We start from the raw sequence: 23,513 nt of genomic DNA, 5'->3' as shown, positions 1-23,513 counted from the left end.
CACACACACGCACACACACAAGAACACAAAAGTCTAGCCCTCATAATCTATTTGTAGAACTTCAGATAGCGTAAATTCATGGTTCACGACCCGTAAGAAAATCCACAGTTACGAGTTCTAAACAAAAAATAGATCATCCTATAATAATGTGAGGTGAAGAGGATCGGGTGCTCATCCATGGAAATTTTAGGTATTAGTCTTTCCTTGGTTGGTCCTATGCATGCATGGTCTAAATTTAGCATATTGCCCTATAGCTGATGGATAAATAGTGCATTCGTCACTTGTATTCGATATAATGTTGACTTAGGGTTGCCATATGAGTGTGCTATCCAAAAGAATGCCCAAATAGACAACCGTCTGAAATCACCAAAGGATTGCAACCTACGAAATTGATGGAAGTCATATGCCCCGTACGTGGGTTGGCACTAGAGCATGCCGTCTCCCTCCATAATGGTAATCATTTATGGACAATAGTGTCTTCCAGAAATTTCATAGGTTGCAGTCCTCAGAGACTACAAAGATGATCCATCATCTAGATTAGGCATTTTTTAGGGTAGCACTCGCATATGGCAGACTTAAGTCTTTTATGGTGATTGCGGCATTGGCCATCACCCTATCTTCCATGTTAGACATGACTTCTTGCAAATTTGTTATTGGCCCAAAATGTGTGGCTATAGTCGTGCCCAAAATTTGTTATTAGCTCACATATAACACATACATACCTCAGGGAAACATAGTTCGAGGAGCACAAAAGCCACTTGGAACAAACAGGTTAGTGACATTACTTTTTTTGGCAAGTCTATACTAATACCAATTATATATTCCTTAGAAATTCTACGTCAAGCAACTTCCCAGGAGACATCATGTTAATCAGATTAAAAACATCTAGCCATCCATCCAGTGAGACAAAATTATAAGGATCACATGGATTGAAACTTTGCGATGTTAAGATGTGGAATCTGTGGTGTAGTCTTTAGCTCAATCCTATCGTATTGGGCTCAAATTATGTATTTCATATTTGTTTCATCCCATATTACTTTCCGCCAATACAAGATATCTTATGATTTTTCAATTTTCAGGGCCTATGTCAGACGCGCATGAGAAATAGAGTAGGCTTGCTAGACATGATGGCATGTGCCACATGCGATGGTGGGGGAAACCTCCGCACAGTCTCCATGCAAAGCATTGCTAGATTGGGAGCCAAAAATCCTCCCCAACATTCGACAACTCCAAAACTTGCCAAATATTAGTAAGTTTCTACAAATTGGCAAAATATATTGGTACAACAAGCTGGTAGTCTATCTTTTGTTTTGCCTAAACCTTGGCAATCCAACCTTTGGGCACAAAACCAAGCATGATTTTCTTGATGTGGTAGCCAAGCACAAACGACATTTTCTGTAAGATGGATCTACCTTGCGCTCGGGGAGAAGCATAAGAAAGAAAGCCATGCTAAACACATCCATACCCATTTGAAACATACAATATTATTGTTGAGTTCCTTGTGGAGATTTTGCACATAAAATTTTATTTTGTTCAAAATTTTACATATTTAGCCTCGTGTAGTTGTGGTAGTACTAAATGATGGAAAATAAGAGTGGAGGTGATGTATTTCCACAACTAACCAAATGCAACCTATAGAATCTATGTCCTGTATAGTGCATCGTCAAGAAGAAAACAAGAGAAACTTCCTGGAGGTTTTGATGGAGGAACATCATCAACGAAAGGAATTGAACCATATGTACTAGAAAATACAGGTGATGATGGGTCTTCATGGCGACCAGGCAGGAAATTTCAATCTAGCGATACAAACAACACATAGATGTAATTATGGATTTCGTGCAAATCATGCAGTGGTGGTTGTGATTCCTAGCTCACTTCTTGTTGTGTGGATCTTTTGCTTGTAAGATCCATATCTCGGCCGAGGAGTGTACGACATGTAGTGACATCGATATGACATGCTAACACTACAATGGAGACACAATGGTGAGGTCTAGGCAACATTAGGAGTGGTGGGCGGAATCAAAGTATTTAAAATTAGCCCAAAAAACTATGGAGGAACTCTCTCGTCTAGCATCCACAAGATTAGCTTCAGGCACACGTGTGTGTGTGTAAGCAAGTACATATTATGCGCCGGTTGGCAATGACAAAGGTGCACACCAACTACGATCCTTTGAAAAGGGCGGTTATGTGTATTTCATTTTCACATTTTTTTTCACAACCGTGTGGTGAAGCTATTGGTGGGATAATGAATCTAATGACATCTAAACATCATATCCTATATAAATGACACATTCTACACCTGAGCAAACAATGAGAATCTGAACTACCTTGGAGTTCATGACAATTTCATCTTTAATAAACGATCCGACTTTATCAGTCAAATAATCAAAGTATCAGATAAAAAACACAAACTCCATGTTCATACAAGTTAAGTTGAAGATCGTTGAGCTTGTCGTCTCTAACTGCACTTTTTGCATCTTGACGTTCCACCAAAACTGTGTGAATAAAATCGCAAAAGACCAAACATGCACAAGTTGGATAACCTCAAATGCTTTGAAGAGCCTCCTAAGTGTCGCACCCCAGTTGGTCAGAACTTTTGTTTGTGAACATGTTGTGACCAGGGACATACCCCTTGCAAGGAAGATTGCCAAACCACTGATTTAATGTTGTAACCTCAAGGATGAAGTTTCCCGTCATAAAAGAATGAAGCATGAGACACTGATGGCCAAATGAAACTTGACACCCCTAGATTAAGAGTCGGTGACTTGCGGGGCCGACTGAGTACGCACACTTGAGGTACTCCCTCCTTCCATCTATATAGGGCCTAATGCGTTTTTCGAGCATAACTTTGACCAAGTGTTAGAGCAATAATATATGACATGCAAGTTACACAAACCATACCATCAAATTCTTACGTGAAAGACGCTTCCAATGATATAATTTTCACACTATACATCTCATGTATTATTAATCTTATCAATAGTCAAAGGCGGTCTTGAAAAACGCATTTGGCCCTATATAGATGGAAGGAGGGAGTAACTACAGTTGGCCCTATATAGATGGAAGGATGGAAGGAGGGAGTAACTACATGTGTTGTTTATCAATAGTCAAAGGTTATTGTGGTCATTGTTTCATTTGGTTTTATCCCCGTTGGCTTGGATTTTAATTATGTTTTGATGGTGTGTGTTCTTCGTTCATATATCATGCTGGTGTGCCACTAGAGACGATATTTGTTCTGAGATGAGAGTGGGGTTGTTTGATGCGTGGTTGTGACGTCCTTACTCATTTCAGCCTCGGTGTCAGCCGGTGGGCGTAGTGTGAGCCCGTTGGGAGCTCCTATTACACGTTGACACCATGAAATTGCTGCTATAACGTTCACATGGATCGGCCCACGAAGCTTCCGCTTGCTCAGCTTGGCTGCCCTGCTCCACTCGCTCGTCTAGCATTTTTCCCTCGTTCAATATGCTCCTATCTTACAAAAAGACAACCATCATTCTATTTGAAAAAGTCCGTTAAATCAAAAGATGTTCATCGACTTTTTAAACAAAACTTGGATTACTAAACTAAGTCCCCTCCTGATGGCTACTCTTCTGATCGAGGAGCTCATTCATCTTGCTCTAACAACACATCTTATTTAGCAGGACATATGTGCTCTTACACGAGGTCTTCTTTCCTTTATCACTTAGGAGCCATGCCAGATGAAAGTCGCATGCACGATTTTGCGTGAGAAAAGGAAGCGAATAGTCCTCCTTTTGACTCTGTTGCAAATAAAAAAATAATCAAAAAATTGCTAGCAATTTAAAAACATTCACAAATTTGAAATAAACTTCAAATTTTTTAAAAATGTTCACAAACTTTAAAACTATTGGTGAACTTTACATATATGCATGAATTTAACAAATATTAGAAAATTTTAAAAAATTGACTCGCGTATTTCAAATGTTCATGAATTAAAATGCAAAAGGAAAAAAATAAAAAGAAAAGGGAAGAAAAACGTAAAAAGAAAATATAAACCCTCAACCAACGGCACACACCCGTAGTGCGTGCAGAGGAAAACCTGCGCATCTTTATGTGTTCAAAAAACAAATCCTGCGCGTCTTTAACGCTCTACGGCGACACGACTGCATCGTGCGTACACGAAAGCTTCGCTGAAAGAACTTCTTCGGTGAATGTGTCAGCGTGTATCAATGCTGCCATCTTCTCCCGGCCGTGATACGTACGTACGTACTAGATTTGTTCAACTCCGTAGGCGATCTTTACAATTCGTGCATGTACGTATACTGAAAAGGGTAAACTAACAATTAATACGTGCACGAGCTCATTACAGTGAATTCGCCATTGGATGCCACGCATCTTTTGAAGGAACGAGGTCGATCTCGCCCGGCCGACCAAATCTCGTGCATGGTACGTGTCTAATCAGGCGAGATAGAGAATGTTTGCCTTTGCATGCTCTGCCACTCGATCACATCACATGCTCACTCCCGTAAAACGTCCCAAGCCATATAAATATAAGAGTTTTACTTTTTGCAAATATGGAGAAGAACCCCTTTTTCAACACGCTCAATTTTCTTCGGGTTCTTTACAGGCTACTAAGCATATATGGTGTTAGGAAATTAGGCAGCTTTATTTAAGCTTAATCAAGATTAGCATCGATTATAGACATTGCAAATCGGGTACGGCAAACTAGAGACTAGGGACATTTAGCATATATGTATAAGGACCAAATGCACATGTCAACAGATAGAGGTTCAGTACATACTACTCCCTCTGTAAACTAATATAAGAGCGTTTAGATCACTATTTAGTATTCTAAACGCTCTTATATTAGTTTACGGAGGGAGTACAAGTTTACGAAAAACTCCGGTGCAACACGTCTTCAGCAATGGTGGTGAAGTCGAGTTGGTCGTCCGTCGTTCAAAAGTAGTCAAAGCAGGTGGACAGATGTCGAGGATGCAGTCGTAATTAAGCGAGCAGGTGCGCCAAGACGCTCCCAGAAATCTTATCATGCCTCAGCCGGTACAGGTTCTCAAGGGATGCAGTTTCGGTGGTCCGCTCTTCCGGACGGATGTGCACACAATTGTCGGGATGGGTCACCATAGAGGAACTATCCAAGTGGGCTTACAAATTTGATCATGACCAAATGCTTTGTGGATTGTCTCAAGTCAAATTGTGTGTTTTTCGTGTTCTGCATAGGCTCTCGCGTATATATGTATTTCGTTTACATTGAGAGCACGAGTGAGGCAAACTAAGCATAGTTTAGATGATTAGATTTTATTGCTGATTCTTCTACTTGGCTAGCCATGCAACTAGATTTCAAAATTTTAACTCGGTGAGATACAGATTTAGTGGGCCAAGGTCCATAAGGTATAACATATGAGTAGTTCATTTTCTATAATCCAATGGCAATATTACCATTACATATTGGGAGGTAAGACGATGTCTATGATGTTGTAGGAGTAATATGAACATTTATAATTTTAAAATAAGAAAACAAATCATATTGCTAGTACAACAAAACAACAGCGAATAAGAAAAGATATAATGCTGCCAATTAATGCTATCTATATCTTCCATTTTGGTTGTGTATAATATAATTTTCAGTATTGGCACATACAATATATGCTAGTATAACAAAGATTCATGTGGTAAATGATTTCCAAATAAAGCTTATTGTCACACAATACTTATGAATCTTTTTCATAGAAACACTTAGTAATGTAGACCAAAACATGACATTAATATATAAAATACCACATATGAATCTTTTTCATACTACTATAATGATATCACATATGAATATTAAATACAAAATATATAAACATTGAATATTTATCATTAAAAATATCACCTTTAGATGTCTCTATGAGGCACATAATTTCCATCTTCTTCTTCTTCTTTTTTTAAAAAGAAGAGGGCGAGGCCTGCACGGTTGCACAACTCTATGGTGCAAGGTACAACTATAGTTGTTTTCAAAATAAAAATAAAACAGTGAGTACAAACTGGTTTTGGTGACCCGCGAAAAAAGAAAAGGTTTTGGTCAACCACTCCCATATCGCCAAGACATCAGCCGACGTCGGCACACGCACTGTGCATCGGTTGCCTCGTATACCCTCTTCCCGGGCCCAGAGCCGCCTTCGTTCCAGACCCGGTAACCCATAAACGACCCGCTTATATACGAACCGTTCGTTGACACGGCGACGACGAAGTTAAACAACTCCCTCCCTCCTCCCCCGCCCCCGCAGACAGACCACCGACGGCAACCACCTCCGGCGTTAATGCTCCACCGACGCCTCTAATGGCCGCCGCCGTCGCCGCAGTGACCTCGCCGGATCTCTTCTCGTTCCACGCGTCCATCGCGCCCTTGCCGGCGCCTCCGGCGGGCGCTGAAGACGACGATGGCGACTTCGAGTTCCGCATCCCCGCGGCGGTGGCCGCGCTCTCCGCCGCTGACGAGCTCTTCTCGGATGGGAAGCTCGTTCCTCTCCTCCCACTGCTGAATCCCGCCTCAGCCTGCTCGGCTCCGCCGTGCGTGGAGGAGGAGCCTCCCTCGGAGCCCGTCTCTCCCCGCGCGCCGCGGTGCGCTGGGCGGCGGTGGCGTGATCTCCTCCTCCTCGTGACAAAGAAGCCCAAAGCCGGCGAGGCCAAGGGTCGCGCGGAAGCGTCTCTGGGGCGTCGGGAGGCGCATTCGCGGCCGCTCCTCTCGCGCGACTCCTCCTCCTCCTCCTCGGCCTCCTCGTGCGACTCCGGCAGGAACGCGCGCCGCCCGCCGCCGCCGTCACGCCCGCCCCTGCGGACGCGCTCCGCGCCGGTGGCGAGCCTCCTCCACCTCATGTCCAAGAAGAACGCCGGCGACTGCAGGAACGGCGCCGCCGCGGCCGCTGCCCCGAAGCAGCGCCAGCAGCAGCAGGCGTGCGCGCACCCGCTCCTGACCCGGGCCTCCTCGTCGTCCTCGGCCTCCTCCTCGGACTCCGGCAGGAACTCCCGCCCGCCGTGGCACCCGCACGGCCCCGCGCGGCCATGGCGCCCCGCGATAGCCGCCGAGAGCCCGCGCGTCAGCGCGTCCGGGCGCGTGGTGTTCCGGGGCCTGGAGCGGTGCTCGAGCACGCCCGCCGCGGCGGGCATCGGCGGCCTGCGGCGGCCGAGGCCGAGGGGCATGGAGCGGTCGTACTCGACCAATGTGCGCGTGGATCCGGTGATCAACGTGTTCGGGTTCGGGCACCTGTTCTTCCCAGCTTCGCCGGCCAAGGAGAAGAAGGCCGACGCCGCGGGCGGCGGCCGGAGGAGCAGGCCGGAGAAGCTGGCGATGATGCTGAGAGATCCGCAGGATTAGGTGGTGGCCATGCTGGAACATAACGCATGAGATTCTTCCTGTCGCGGATTCTTCTCTGTATTTCCCATCTTGTTTTTTCAGTTTTTTGTAATATACACCGCCGCTCCTGTTGTCTAGAACCAGATCTCTCAAATTTCAGAGACCTCATGCGAATCTGAACTGCCATCAGAGTGTCGTGTCGATGTAAAGAAGATTACTCATGAACAGAAGAACACTTTGCTTCAAGCTGAAGATCACTGTGAACTTTTCAAAAAAAAAAAAGAGAAGAAGATCACTGTGAAATCGGATGAGGATGGGGAGTACTTTTTAAATTTGGAAATCGGGATGTGGCGTCAAATCGCAACAGTTGGAGCAACGGGACATCAAAGTTTTGAAATTTATCTGGCTGTCCCCGACAGTACAATAGAATAGATAGGGTGCAGTGACTGCCCTGCCGCTGGTGGCAGGAAAGGAGAACTGGGTCCGTGATCTGTGCTCTGCTGCCCCCACCCTCACCCTCCCACCTGTGGCGCTACAATTCAAAAGCCTCTTAAATTTGTTGTATGTGTACACTACTTGTAGAGGACACATGTGTGCGACTGACGAGCCTGCATTTGGAGTTTTTAAAAACAATATATATGGGTGTGTCTAAGGCACATCTAAATATGCTCTAATTATTGCACATCTAAGTAAGTAAATCAAGCATAAAGAAAAAAAGGAAAAAGAGAAAGAAAATATTCACACGAATCTCAATGTGTGAATTAATGATATGACTTAGATGTACAATACTTATGGCACATCTAGACGTGGTTTAGCAAAACTGTATATATATATATATATGGATGGATGGCAATATAGCATGGTGCTGATTTGATTTGAAACCATTTTGACGTATTCTACTCGTACTACTACCACACATGGGGATCTCTGGGGACGTGATGGTTTAGGGCTCCGATGCTTCTCATGCTCCTATCCCCGATGGCTGAGCAGGCTCTGTTCCTAGAAGTCTGCGCTTCGCTTAAGCCGAATTTCCTTGCACAAGAGTTCAGGTTGTGTCCTTGCACAAGAGTTTAGGTTGTGCCCAATACCGTCCTTCAAATCGTCCATCGCACGGTCTAAGAGCCGTTCGGACCAGGAGGCTTGAAATAGCGACGTCCTGGGGCTGAAAAAACGGCGTGAGGATGAACGGGTTCCCAGCCGCCGTCTCCAGGTCGCCCCATGCATCGTTTTTAAAAAGTTTTAAAAACAAAATGGGTCAAAATTCGACCAAACACGACACAAATTCGGCAAAATTTAGGTGTTCCATCGGTTTTTTTACATATTGAAACATAATCTAAAACAAATTAGAAAAGCAACAACTACTACTGTCGCGCCGCCATGCGCCTCGGCAGCCAAGGGCCGCCACTGCGGCGGGGGACCGGGCCCAGGGCCGCCGAGTACTTGAGCGGCAGCTCGTTGCCGCCCTCGAGGTGCTCGAGGACAAAGTGGAGCGTGCGCCCGGGGACGCCCCACCACGAACGGCGGCCATCTGTGTTGTGGCGCCCCTTCACCGGCGTGTTGTTGGTGAAGGCGAGCTGCTCCTCGTAGCGGCGTTGGAAGTACGCCGCCCAGTGCGCATGCTTGCTGGCGGCGTACTCCGGGCGACCCCGCACCTCCTCCGCCAGGGAGGCCTGAACGCGCTCGATCTCGCCGTGGAAGTGGCCGACGTCGATCGACTGTGGGGGGATGGGCACGCCTCCGGCGCTGAGCCTCCACCGCCCCGGACGCGCATGTCAGGCAACGCCGGATAGTTCACCTCGTGGAGGAGGTGGGCCTCCCACTCGTGCACGTGGCGGCGGCCGAAGCCGTTGGCCGCCGCTCCATCTCTGGGGAACCGCTCTCCCATTGGTGGGCATACACGCGGTGGCTATAGATGGGGAGAGATGGAGACGAGACGGGGGCGTCGACGGCGAGAGGGAGGCTGCGGGCGAGTGCATCCACCGGCGAGGGAGGGGTCGGCTTTTATAGCGGTGGGGGGGGGGGACGTGTGTACGCGTGGCCGGAGAGGAGGCGCGTCGCCGCACTGCGCCGCCCGTGAGGAATCAACGGAAGGTTGACCGGAGGCAGCGTTGGCATTGATTCCCCGCGGGGAAACTGTTGGGGAATGTAGTATTTCAAAAAAATCCTACGATCACGCAAGATCTATCTAGGAGAAGTATAGCAACGAGCAGGGAGAGTGAGTCCACATACCCTCGTAGATCGAAAGCGAAAGCGTTTAGTAATGCGGTTGGTGTAGTCGAACATCTTCGTGATCCAACCGATCCAAGTACCGAACGCACGACACCTCCGTGATCTGCACACGTTCAACTCGGTGACGTCCCTCGAACTCTTGATCCAGTTGAGATCGAGGGAGAGTTTCGTCAGCACAACGACGTGGTGACGATGATGATGATGTTACCGGTGCAGGGCTTCGCCTAAGCACTACGACGATATGACCAAGGTGAAAATCTGTGAAGGGGGCACCACACACGGCTAAAGATCAATTTGTGTGTCTGTGGGGTGCCACCCTCCCCCGTATATAAAGGAGGGGAGGAGGAGGATCGGCCTCAAGGGGCGCACCCAAAGGGGGGATTCCTACTCCTAGTAGGAGTAGGTTTTCCCCTTTCCTAGTCCAAGTAGGAGAAGAAAGAAGGTTAGGGAGAGGGAAAAGGAAAAAGGGGGGCGCCACCCCCTCCTAGTCCAATTCGGACCAGCCCATGAGGGGGCGCGCAGCCACCCCTTGAGCCCCTTCTCTCCTTTCCCGTATGGCCCATTAAGGCCCACTACTTCCCCCGGCGAATTCCATTAACTCCCCGGTACTTCGAAAAATACACAAATCACTCGGAACCTTTCTGATGTCTGAATATAGCCTTACAATATATCGATCTTTACATCTCGACCATTTAGAGACTCCTTGTCATGTCCGTGATCTCATCTGGGACTCCGAACAACCTTCGGTACATCAAATCACATAACTCATATTACAAATCGTCATCGAACGTTAAGCGTGCGGACACTACGGGTTCGAGAACTATGTAGGCATGACCGAGACACATCTTCGGTCAATAACCAATAGCGGAACCTGGATGCTCATATTGGTTCCTACAAATTCTACAAAGATCTTTATCGGTCAAACCGCATAACAACATACGTTGTTCCCTTTGTCATCGGTATGTTACTTGCCCGAGATTCGATCGTCAGTGTCCTCATACCTAGTTCAATCTCGTTACCAGCAAGTCTCTTTACTCGTTCCGTAATGCATCATCACGTAACCAACTCTTTAGTCACATTGCTTGCAATGCTTATAATGATGAGCATTACCGAGAGGGCCCAGAGATACCTCTCCAACAATCGGAGTGAAAAATCCTAATCTCGATCTATGCCAACTCAACAAACACCATGGGAGACACATGTAGAGCATCTTTATAATCACTCAGTTACGTTGTGATGTTTGATAGCACACTAGGTGTTCCTCCGGTATTCGGGAGTTGCATAATCTCATAGTCATAGGAACATGTATAAGTCATGAAGAAAGCAATAGCAACAAACTAAACGATCATAGTGCTAAGCTAATGGGTGGGTCTTGTCCATCACATCATTCTCTAATGATGTGACCCCGTTCATCAAATGACAACACATGTCTATGGTTAGGAAACTTGACCATCTTTGATTAACGAGCTAGTCAAGTAGAGGCATGCTAGGGACACTCTGTTTGTCTATGTATTTACACATGTATCAAGTTTCCATTTAATACAATTATAGCATGAATAATAAACATTTATCATGATATAAGGAAATATAAATAACAACTTTATTATTGTTGGAAATATGCCCTAGAGGCAATAATGAAATGGTTATTATTATATTTCCTTGTTCATGATAATTGTCTATTGTTCATGCTATAATTGTGTTATCCGGAAATTGTAATACATGTGTGAATACATAGACCACAACATGTCCCTAGTGAGCCTCTAGTTGACTAGCTCGTTGATCAACAGATAGTCATGGTTTCCTGACTATGGGCATTAGATGTCATTGATTACGGGATCACATCATTAGGAGAATGATGTGATGGACAAGACCCAATCTTAAGCATAGCACAAGATCGTGTAGTTCGTCTGCTAGAGCTTTTCTAATGTCAAGTATCTTTTCCTTAGACCATGAGATTGTGCAACTCCCGGATACTGTAGGAATACTTTGGGTGTGCCAAACGCCACAATGTAACTGGGTGACTATAAAGGTGCACTACGGGTATCTCCGAAAGTGTCTGTTGGGTTGGCACGAATCGAGACTGGGATTTGTCACTCCGCATGACGGAGAGGTATCTCTGGTCCCACTCGGTAAGACATCATCGTAATGAGCTCAATGTGACTAAGGGTTGGTCACGGGATGATGTGTTACGGAACGAGTAAAGTGACTTGCCGGTAACAAGATTGAACGAGGTATTGGGATACTCACGATCGAATCTCGGGCAAGTAACGTACCGATTGACAAAGGGAATTGTATACGGGATTGCTTGAATCCTCAACATCGTGGTTCATCTGATGAGATCATCGTGGAACATGTGAGAGCCAACATGGGTATCCACATCCCGCTGTTGGTTATTTGCCGGAGAGTTGTCTCGGTCATGTCTGCATGGTTCCCGAACCCGTAGGGTCTACACACTTAAGGTTCGATGACGCTAGGGTTATTAGGAAGACTTGTATGTGATTACCGAATGTTGTTCGGAGTCCCGGATGAGATCCCGGACGTCACGAGGAGTTCCAGAATGGTCCGGAGGTGAAGATTTATATGTGGGAAGTTGTCATACGGTCACCGGAAAGGTTCGGGGGCATATCGATATTGTACCGGGGCCACTGAAGGGGTTTCGGGGGTCCATCGGGAGTCCGGGAGGGGCCACCTCTCTCGGAGGGCCTTATGGGCTGTAAGGGGAAGGGAACCGGCCCCAAGTGGGCTGGGGCGCCAACCCCCCAAGGGCCCATGCGCCTAGGGTTGGGGGAACCCTAAAGGGGGCGCCCCCCTTGGCTTGGGGGGGGGGGGGGCAAGCCCCCTCCTCGTTGGCCGCCGCCCCCCTCTAGATCTCATCTAGAGGGGGCCGGCCCCCTTCTCCCTTCCCCTATAAATAGAGGGGCAAGGGGAGGGCTGCATACCACGTCAAAGGCGCAGCCCCTCCCCTCCCCAACACATCTCCTCCTCCGTTAAAGCTTGGCGAAGCCCTGCCGGAGTACTACTGCTCCTCCACCACCACGTCGTCGTGCTGCTGTTGGAGCCCTCTTCCTCAACCTCCCCCTCCTCCTTGCTGGATCAAGGCACGGGAGACGTCCTCGCTCCGTACGTGTGTTGAACGCGGAGGTGCCGTCCGTTCGGCGCTAGGATCTTCGGTGATTTGGATCACGACGAGTACGACTCCATCATCCCCGTTCTCTTGAACGCTTCCGCTCACGATCTACAAGGGTATGTAGATGCACTCCTCTCCCTCTTGTTGCTAGACGACTCCATAGATTGATATTGGTGATGCGTAGAAAATTTTAAATTTCTACTACGATCCCCAACAGTGGTATCAGAGCTAGGTCTATGCATAGTTTCTGTGCACGAGTAGAACACAAGTTGTTGTGGGCGTTGATTTTGTCAATTTACTTGTCGTTACTAGTCTTATGTTGATTCGGCGGCATCGTGGGATGAAGCGGCCCGGACCGACCTTACATGTACGCTTACGTGAGACTAGTTCCACCGACTGACATGCACTAGTTGCATAAGGTGGCTAGCGGGTGTCTGTCTCTCCCACTTTAGTCGGATTGGATTTGATGAAAAGGGTCCTTATGAAGGGTAAATAGAAATTGGCATATCACATTGTGGTTTTGGCGTACGTAAGAAATGTTCTTGCTAGAAACCTATACCAGCCACGTAAAACTTGCAACAACAATTAGAGGACGTCTAACTTGTTTTTGCAGCATATGCCGTGTGATGTGATATGGCCAAAAGGATGTGATGAATGATATATGTGATGTATGAGATTGACCATGTTCTTGTAATAGGAATCACGACTTGCATGTCGATGAGTATGACAACCGGCAGGAGCCATAGGAGTTGTCTTAATTTATTTATGACCTGCATGTCAACATAAACGTCATGTAATTACTTTAATTTATCGCTAACCGTTAGCCATAGTAGTAGAAGTAATAGTTGACGAGACAACTTCATGAAGACACGATGATGGAGATCATGGTGTCATGCCGGTGACGACGATGATCATGGCGCCCCGAAGATGGAGATCAAAAGGAGCAAAATGATATTGGCCATATCATGTCACTATTTGATTGCATGTGATGTTTATCATGTTTTACATCTTATTTGCTTAGAACGACGGTAGCATAAATAAGATGATCCCTCGCAATAATTTCAAGAAAGTGTTCCTCCTAACTGTGCACCATTGCTAAGGTCCGTTGTTCCGAAGCACCACGTGATGATTGGGTATGATAGGTTCTAACGTTCGCATACAACGGGTGTAAGCCAGATTTACACACGCAATACACTTAGGTTGACTTGACGAGTCTAGCATATACAGACATGGCCTCAGAACACGGAAGACCGAAAGGTCGAACATGAGTCGTATAGAAAATACGATCAACATGAAAATGTTCATCGATGATGACTAGTCCGTCTCACGTGATGATCGGACACGGCCTAGTTGACTCGGATCATGTATCACTTAGATGACTAGAGGGATGTCTACCTGAGTGGGAGTTCATTAAACAATTTGATTAGATGAACTTAATTATCATGAACATAGTCTAAAATCTTTGCAATATGTCTTGTAGATCAAATGGCCCACGCTAATGTTGCCCTCAACTTCAACGCGTTCCTAGAGAAAACCAAGCTGAAAGACGATGTCAGCAACTACACGGACTGGGTCCGTAACCTAAGGATTATCCTCATAGCTGCCAGGAAAGCATATGTCCTTGATGCACCGCTAGGTGAAGCACCTGTTTTCCACGCAGAACAAGACGTTATGAATGCTTGGTAGACGCGTAGTGATGATTACTCCCTGGTTCAGTGCGGCATGCTTTACAGCTTAGAACCGGGGCTCCAAAAGCGTTTTGAGCAACACGGAGCATATGAGATGTTCCAAGAGCTGAAAATGGTTTTCCAAGTTCACGCCCGGGTCGAGAGATATGAAGTCTCCGACAAGTTCTATAGTTGTAAGATGGAGGAGAACAGTTCTGTCAGCGAGCACATACTCAAAATGTCTGGGCTGCATAACCGCTTGTCTCAGCTGGGAGTTAACCTCCCGGATGATGCGGTCATTGACAGAATCCTTCAGTCGCTCCCACCTAGCTACAAGAGCTTTGTGATGAACTTCAATATGCAGGGGATGGAAAAGACCATTCACGAGGTATATTCAATGCTGAAATCAACGGAGGTGGAAATCAAAAAGGAACATCAAGTGTTGATGGTGAATAAAACCACTAAATTCAAGAAAGGCAAGGGTAAAAAGAACTTTAAGAAGGACGGCAAGGGAGTTGCCGCGCCCGGTAAGCAAGCTGCCGGGAAGAAGTCAAAGAATGGACCCAAGCCTGAGACTGAGTGCTTTTATTGCAAGGGAAACAGTCACTAGAAGCGGAACTGCCCCAAGTACTTAGCGGAAAAGAAGGCCGGCAATACCAAAGGTATATGTGATATACTCCCTCTGTAAACTAATATAAGAGTGTTTTGATCACTAAAATAGTGATCTAAACACTCTTATATTAGTTTACGGAGGGAGTACATGTTATTGATGTGTACCTTACCAGCGCTCGTAGTAGCTCCCGGGTATTTGATACCAGTGCAGTTGCTCATATTTGTAACTCAAAACAGGAACTGCGGAATAAACGGAGACTGGCAAAGGACGAGGTGACGATGTGCGTCGGGAATGGTTCCAAGGTCGATGTGATCGCCGTCGGCACGCTACCTCTGCATTTACCTACGGGGTTAGTTTTAAACCTCAATAATTGTTATTTAGTACCAGCTTTGAGCATGAACATTGTATCTGGATCTCGTTTAATGTGAGATGGCTACTCTTTTAAATCTGAGAATAATAGTTGTTCTATTTATATGAGAGACATGTTTTATGGTCATGCCTCGCTGGTCAATGGTCTATTCTTATTTAATCTCGAACGTGATGTTACACACATTCATAGTGTGAATGCCAAAAGATGTAAGGTTGATAATGATAGTCCCACATACTTGTGGCACTGCCGCCTTGGTCACATTGGTGTCAAACGCATGAAGAAACTCCATGCAGATGGACTTTTGGAGTCTCTTGATTATGAATCATTTGACACGTGCGAACCATGCCTCATGGGCAAAATGACCAAGACTCCGTTCTCCGGAACAATGGAGCGAGCAACCAACTTATTGGAAATCATGAAGGAAATATGCCCTAGAGGCAATAATAAAGTTATTATTTATTTCCTTATATCATGATAAATGTTTATTATTCATGCTAGAATTGTATTAACCGGAAACATAATACATGTGTGAATACATAGACAAACAGAGTGTCACTAGTATGCCTCTACTTGACTAGCTCGTTAATCAAAGATGGTTATGTTTCCTAACCATGGACAAAGAGTTGTTATTTGATTAATGAGATCACATCATTAGGTGAATGATCTGATTGACATGACCCATTCCATTAGCTTAGCACCCGATCGTTTAGTATGTTGCTATTGCTTTCTTCATGACTTATACATGTTCCTATGACTATGAGATTATGCAACTCCCGTTTGCCGGAGGAACACTTTATGTGCTACCAAACGTCACAACGTAACTGGGTGATTATAAAGGTGCTCTACAGGTGTCTCCAAAGGTACATGTTGGGTTGGCGTATTTCGAGATTAGGATTTGTCACTCCGATTGTCGGAGAGGTATCTCTGGGCCCTCTCGGTAATGCACATCACATAAAGCCTTGCAAGCATTGCAACTATTGAGTTAGTTGTGAGATGATGTATTACGGAATGAGTAAAGAGACTTGCCGGTAATGAGATTGAACTAGGTATTGAGATACCAACGATCAAATCTCGGGCAAGTAACATACCGATGACAAAGGGAGCAACGTATGTTGTTATGCGGTCTGACCGATAAAAGATCTTCGTAGAATATGTAGGAGCCAATATGAGCATCCAGGTTTCGCTATTGGTTATTGACCGGAGACGTGTCTCGGTCATGTCTACATTGTTCTCGAACCCGTAGGGTCCGCACGCTTAAGGTTTTGATGACAGTTATATTATGAGTTTATGCATTTTGATGTACCGAAGTTTGTTCGGAGTCCCGGATGTGATCACGAACATGACGAGGAGTCTCGAAATGGTCGAGACATAAAGATTGATATATTGGAAGCCTGTATTTGGATATCGGAAGTGTTCCGGGTGAAATCGGGATTTTACCGGAGTACCGGGAGGTTACCGGAACCCCCGGGAGGTATATGGGCCTTAGTGGGCCTTAGTGGAAGAGAGGAGAGGTGGCCAGGGCTGGGCCGCACGCCACTCCCCCCTAGTCCGAATAGGACAAGGAGAGGGGGCCGACGCCCCCCTTCCTTCTCTCTCTCCTCTTTCTCCCCTCCCGAATCCTATTCCAACTAGGAAAGGGGGGAATCCTACTCCCGGAGGGAGTAGGACTCCTCCTGGCGCGCCCTCTCCTGGCCGGCTGCACCCCCCCTTTGATCCTTTATATACGGAGGCAGGGAGCACCCCTAGAGACACAAGTTGATCCACGTGATCATATTCTTAGCCGTGTGCGGTGCCCCCTTCCACCATAGTCCTCGATAATATTGTAGCGGTGCTTAGGTGAAGCCTTGCGACGGTAGTACATCAAGATCGTCACCACGCCGTCGTGCTGACGGAACTCTTCCCCGACACTTTCCTAGATCGGAGTCCGGGGATCGTCATCGAGCTGAACGTGTGCTAGAACTCGGAGGTGCCGTAGTTTCGGTGCTTGATCGGTCGGGCCGTGAAGACATACGACTACATCAACCACGTTGTGCTAACGCTTCCGTTGTCGATCTACAAGGGTACGTAGATCACACTCTCTCCTCTCGTTGCTATGCATCACCATGATCTTGCATGTGCGTAGGAATTTTTTTGAAATTACTACGTTCCCCTATAGTGGTATCAGAGCCAGGTTTTATGTGTTGATGTTATATGCACGAGTAGAACACAAGTAAGTTGTGGGCGATATAAGTCATACTGCTTACCAGCATGTCATACTTTGGTTCGGCGGTATTGTTGGACGAAGCGGCCCGGACTGACATTACGCGTACGCTTACGCGAGACTGATTCTCCCGACGTGCTTTGCACAAAGGTGGCTAGCGGGTGACAGTTTCTCCAACTTTAGTTGAACCGAGTGTGGCTACGCCCGGTCCTTGCGAAGGTTAAAACAACACCAACTTGACAAACTATCGTTGTGGTTTTGATGCGTAGGTAAGATTGGTTCTTGCTTAAGCCCGTAGCAGCCACGTAAAACTTGCAACAACAAAGTAGAGGACGTCTAACTTGTTTTTGCAGGGCATGTTGTGACATGATATTGTCAAGACATGATGCTAAATTTTATTGTATGAGATGATCATGTTTTGTAACCGAGTTATCGGCAACTGGCAGGAGCCATATGGTTGTCGCTTTATTGTATGCAATGCAATCGCGCTGTAATGCTTTACTTTATCACTAAGCAGTAGCGATAGTCGTGGAAGCATAAGATTGGCGAGACGACAACGATGCTACGATGGAGATCAAGGTGTCGCGCCGGTGACGATGGTGATCATGACGGTGCTTCGAAGATGGAGATCACAAGCACAAGATGATGGTGGCCATATCATATCACTTATATTGATTGCATGTGATGTTTATCTTTTATGCATCTTATCTTGCTTTGATTGACGGTAGCATTATAAGATGATCTCTCACTAATTATCAAGAAGTGTTCTCCCTGAGTATGCACCGTTGCGAAAGTTCTTTGTGCTGAGACACCACGTGATGATCGGGTGTGATAGGCTCTACGTTCAAATACAACGGGTGCAAAACAGTTGCACACGCAGAATACTCAGGTTATACTTGACGAGCCAAGCATATACAGATATGGCCTCGAAACACGGAGACCGAAAGGTCGAGCGTGAATCATATAGCAGATATGATCAACATAGCGATGTTCACCAATGAAACTACTCCATCTCACGTGATGATCGGACATGGTTTAGTTGATTTGGATCACGTAATCACTTAGAGTATTAGAGGGATGTCTATCTAAGTGGGAGTTCTTAAGTAATATGATTAATTGAACTTAAATTTATCATGAACTTAGTCCTGGTAGTATTTTGCAAATTATGTTGTAGATCAATAGCTCGCGTTGTTGCTTCCCTGTGTTTATTTTGATATGTTCCTAGAGAAAATTATGTTGAAAGATGTTAGTAGCAAAGATGCGGATTGGATCCGTGATCTGAGGTTTATCCTCATTGCTGCACAGAAGAATTATGTCCTTGATGCACCGCTAGGTGACGGACCTATTGCCGGAGCAGATGCAGACGTTATGAACGTTTGGCTAGCTCAATATGATGACTACTTGATAGTTTAGTGCACCATGCTTAATGGCTTAGAATCGGGACTTCAAAGACGTTTTTAACGTCATGGAGCATATGAGATGTTCCAGGAGTTGAAGTTAATATTTCAAGCAAACACCCGAGTTGAGAGATATGAAGTCTCCAACAAGTTCTATAGCTAAAAGATGGAGGAGAATCGCTCAACTAGTGAGCATGTGCCCAGATTGTCTGAGTACTACAATCACTTGAATCAAGTGGGAGTTAATCTTCCAGATAAGATAGTGATTGACAGAATTCTCTAGTCATCATCACCAAGTTAGTAGAACTTCGTGATGAACTATGATATGCAAGGGATAACGGAAACGATTCCCAAGCTCTTCGTAATGCGGAAATTGACGAAGGTAGAAATCGAGAAAAACATCAAGTGTTGATGGTAGACAAGACCACTAGTTTCAAGAAAAGGGCAGAGGAAAGAAGGGGAACTTCAAGAAGAACAGCAAGCAAGTTGCTGCTCAAGTGAAGAAGCCCAAGTCTGGTCCTAAGTGATGTAGGGTGGAACCCTATAGCGTCGATCTTTCACGTTTGGAGTGGATCCTACGGGGAGACACGAAGAACGAGCGGAAGAACACGAGGAAATCACGGGGAGGAACGAGGGAAAACACTCAACCAACAAGGAATCGGTCACACAAGTGCTAGATCAAAGAACACAAAGAGATACACGAGATCCAAAGTCAACAAAGGTAAGGATACAAAGGTAACCGATCTTCTCCGTGAGGAGGTCTTGATGATATCCTAGATGGATCTTCCCACAAGGGGGTCTTGATGATATCCCGCAGGATCTTCTCACATGGAGGTCTTGAACTCCATGGGAGTGGTAGTCTCTCTCTCTCAAGAGTAGAGGTAGGAGCAAAGCTCACCTAAGAATGAGCTATCATATTTGCTAACCCTAAAAATGGGGAGGAGGAGGTCTATTTATAGTCTAGTGGGCGAAGGGGTAAGTAAGGGGGCGAATGGGTACATGGGCATCGGCCCGAAACGTTGCACGCAGGCAAGACCCGGATGATCCGGATGAGGGTCCGGATGATCCGGCCATCGTCCGGATGATCCGGGAGGGGGCCCGGATGATCCGGCTTCACTTGAGGCCTTCGGGTGTCTTCGGACGCAATTATCCGGATGATCCGGAGGGGTACCCGGATGATCCGGCTGAGCCCGGATGATCCGGACGGCGGTCCGGATGTCCGGCCTGGCTCCTGCAGCCGCTCCGTCTTCTTCTCCTTTCTTCCGTCTTCTCTTCCACGCTTCCCTCGCGGATGGTGTAGTCGTTCCTTGGCGCTTGTACTCCTCCTTGACATCCGTGAAGCTCCGACAATACCTATGCATGCACACGGGAGAAGTGTCAAGTAGTACACCATCCTCAAAGGGGTCAAGTGAGCACGTGTAAAGGAGAAGATTCACCTTTGTGTATGTGAAGTAGAGGTCGCACGTGTCACTTGCCAAACGGACTCTTGACATGGTGATGACCGTAGGATGCTCCGCATCATCCCCTCCCCCTTGGAAAAGATCTGACCTCGGATCGAAAACCAAATCACCATGGGAAAGAGATGGCGGTGCCGTGTCGAAGTGGTCGATCACCAAGCACTCATCGTCTAGTAGCTCGAATGTGGCACTCTCCAATGTCGCACCGTCTTGTAATTCCTGCAAAACTAGCAAAGATAACAAGCACTTGGAAAAACAAATGTGGTTGTCGTAAGAGCAAAACCAAGCATTCAAGAGGTGATTCACCCAACAAGTGTTGTCATCAAGCATAGCATATGGTTTGACAAAGAAGTGTGTCATGACATTTGGACATATAAATTGAGCGCAATCAAGTACATCATGGGAACAAGTATGTAAATGGGAGGTCAAGATGCAAATATATGTGATAAGTGAACAAGCATCTACCTCAAGGTCATAGCAAGCATTCATAAATTGCTCAATGAAAGGTCTATGGTAGGCATATGAATCATTCATAACACCAAGTAAAATGAAGTGTCTAAACATGTGGGACAAGTGCAAGACAATCCAAGCATAATGTGCATAGGGTGTAGTGAATATAGTGTGGCACTCAACACAATAGAAAGAACAATTGTTCATCATGTGTGAGGCAATCAAGGGAATCATGTGACAAGTAAAGGGACATGGCATATGTGAAGAAATGAGATTGGTGCAACCAATCATATGATAGTAGCAGGTAGACCAAGAATTGGATGCAACACACAAGGTATATATACCATGAAGCATGGAAATGTGGCAATCATGGGTGAAAGCAATATCTCGAACATGCATGCAAATGGTGCAAGCAACACATGAAGTATGATCCACAATATCCAAGCTCAAGAAGGATGTCACCTTGAAGGCGTGTCCTTGTGCATTCTTCACAATGCCAAAGTGGAAGCAAATGCGATGTAGAAGCGATTCGTGGTAGAATGTATGAGGCTCGCTCTCAAGAGCTCGAATGGTCAACTCACGTGAAGTGGAAGTCGACACAAAGTCCAAGTATCCTACACATGCACAAAACAAAACAAAGAACGTATGCGCATGGTAGTTGAACACATCATCCATCATGATGGTTTTCATCTTTTGCACATAACCATTAGAAGCACAAGTGCATGAATAATATGATGCAACAATGGCAATATTCATGGCACTAGGTATATGGTGCAAAGAAGTAAGACAAGCATGTTTCACAAGAATTATGTCAAAATCTCCAAATATATGCGAGAATGCTATGGGGGCAATCTCATGAGCAAGAAGAGAATCATTGTTGCACTCAATACATGGCAAATCATCTAGCTTGAGAGAGGCAACACATGGAGATATATGACAAGAAACAATATGAATCATGTGCAAAGCATATAGATGGTTGTCATCAACCGCATGAGATGAGCAAGTATGACACAAGATACAATGATCAAGATATATCATGTGAGAGGCATGAGCATATATGTCATCAACCCAAGAAAGCAAGTAGTGGAACATGGGTGATGCAACATAGCAAGCAATCATAGCAATCAAGTTGTGCAAGCTAGTAGTGCGAAGATGCAACATACTAGAGGAAATCATGGCAATCATGTCATGTGAGCAAATAATAGGCATAGGGAATGCACATGACATATCGCAAGCACAAACACAAAGCAAGATGAAAGTATCATCATAGGAATGGTGCAAAAAAGGAGCATGGCAAGAACAAGCGATATCTCCACCAAGCTTGCAAATACACATACAAGTACTAGAATCAATCATCATGTGTAATGTAAAGCATGGGTCACAAATGCATGTCAAAGGCATAGGAATGAGTATATCATGCAAAGTGAACATGGCAAGATGGGCATATGATATGTAATGAACAATAACCCATAGCCAAGTGAGGGCAATGTAGAATGAATGCGCGAAGTATTTGCACGAAGAGAGCGGTGGAAAAGACAATCCATGTGATCCCAAATCATCGTTGCTCTCTAGAGCTCGTTTTGTCAACTCGTGGGATTGCGAGGTTGACAAGTATTCATGGGTACCTACACAAAAGAGACACAATCCAAAGAAATTGTGCGCGTGGTAAATGTACACATCATCCATCATGATGTGTATGTGCACGTGTGAGTTAGCACAAGATAGGCATCGCTCGAAGAAATTTGATGCATGGTATAGGAACATGTCATCCATCATGAAAGAATAGTTGTTATGTATGACACGATGGGGATGCAAATTGAGCATACAATTATATGGCATATCAACAGGATTTTCATTCATGGGGAGCATATGGTGCACACAAGTATTTGGATCATGAAATGAATGGGATTGATCAAAATCTCCTACAATGCATGAGGAAACTATGGGGGTCTCCTCATGAACAATATCAGAAACATCACATGGAGAAAATGGACAACATCCAAAACAATGCATATCCGAAGCTAGGTGGGCATGGCATGGCATATGAGATAAATTGATGCAAAGGGAGCATATCAATATCATCACAAGAAAAACAAATGCCAATAACCATGGGCTTGTCATCTATGCCATATGTGCAAATTGGGTTTATTTTAATGGCATATGCATAGTCACTATGAAGAGATTGCAAATATAACATATGATTGATCTCATGCATAGCATATGACAAGTCAAGCGGATTAGCAAACATGATGTGACCTAAAGAATTGTCACAAGAAATCCTATGTAACATGGCATCACAACTAATAGACTCCACATAGAATCATCATACTCATCATAAATGGGCAAATCATCGCATGGGGAAATCATACTAGCATGAAGCATGGCAATAGGTGGATCAACATCATGCAAGCAATCAATGTCAAGAATGTCCACTAGTGGGACTAGAGCATCACCGTCACCTTTGTTACCTTTGTCATTCCACTCAAGTGGTGTAGGTGAGGTGGGAAAGACCAAATCGTGGTCATCATCCTCATCTTGATGGAACCATGTGGGCGGTGCATCATATTCCACCATGGCCATCGTCTTGTCCAAAGGGAGGACGAAGTCGTCGAGGATCGGCGCGTCATCATAAATGGGACCTAGCACCAAACGAGAAGACACAATAGAGGAAGAGGTCAAGTTGTTAGAAATGCA

The 23,513-nt window shown here is 45.6% G+C and overlaps 1 protein-coding gene and 1 long non-coding RNA gene across 2 annotated transcripts; both read left to right on the top strand.

Moving 5' to 3' along the window:
* Nucleotides 1-320: 320 nt before the first annotated feature.
* LOC123186103 (uncharacterized) lies at nt 321-2,178 on the top strand. The gene is made up of 3 exons (XR_006493555.1): nt 321-453; nt 728-771; nt 1,080-2,178. It is a non-coding gene; the product is annotated as an uncharacterized lncRNA (long non-coding RNA).
* Nucleotides 2,179-6,192: 4,014 nt separating this feature from the next.
* Nucleotides 6,193-7,555, top strand: LOC123190451 (uncharacterized). The gene has a single exon (XM_044603094.1). The coding sequence runs from the start codon at nt 6,296-6,298 to the stop codon at nt 7,328-7,330; it is 1,035 nt and encodes a 344-aa protein (XP_044459029.1). The 5' UTR covers nt 6,193-6,295; the 3' UTR covers nt 7,331-7,555.
* The last annotated feature ends 15,958 nt before the right edge of the window (nt 7,556-23,513 follow it).

The sequence above is a fragment of the Triticum aestivum genome, chromosome 2A (assembly GCF_018294505.1).
Source record: "Triticum aestivum cultivar Chinese Spring chromosome 2A, IWGSC CS RefSeq v2.1, whole genome shotgun sequence".
NCBI lineage: Eukaryota > Viridiplantae > Streptophyta > Magnoliopsida > Poales > Poaceae > Triticum > Triticum aestivum.
The sequence above is the reverse complement of the archived record's forward strand: the minus strand, read 5'-3'. Positions and strand labels throughout refer to the sequence as shown.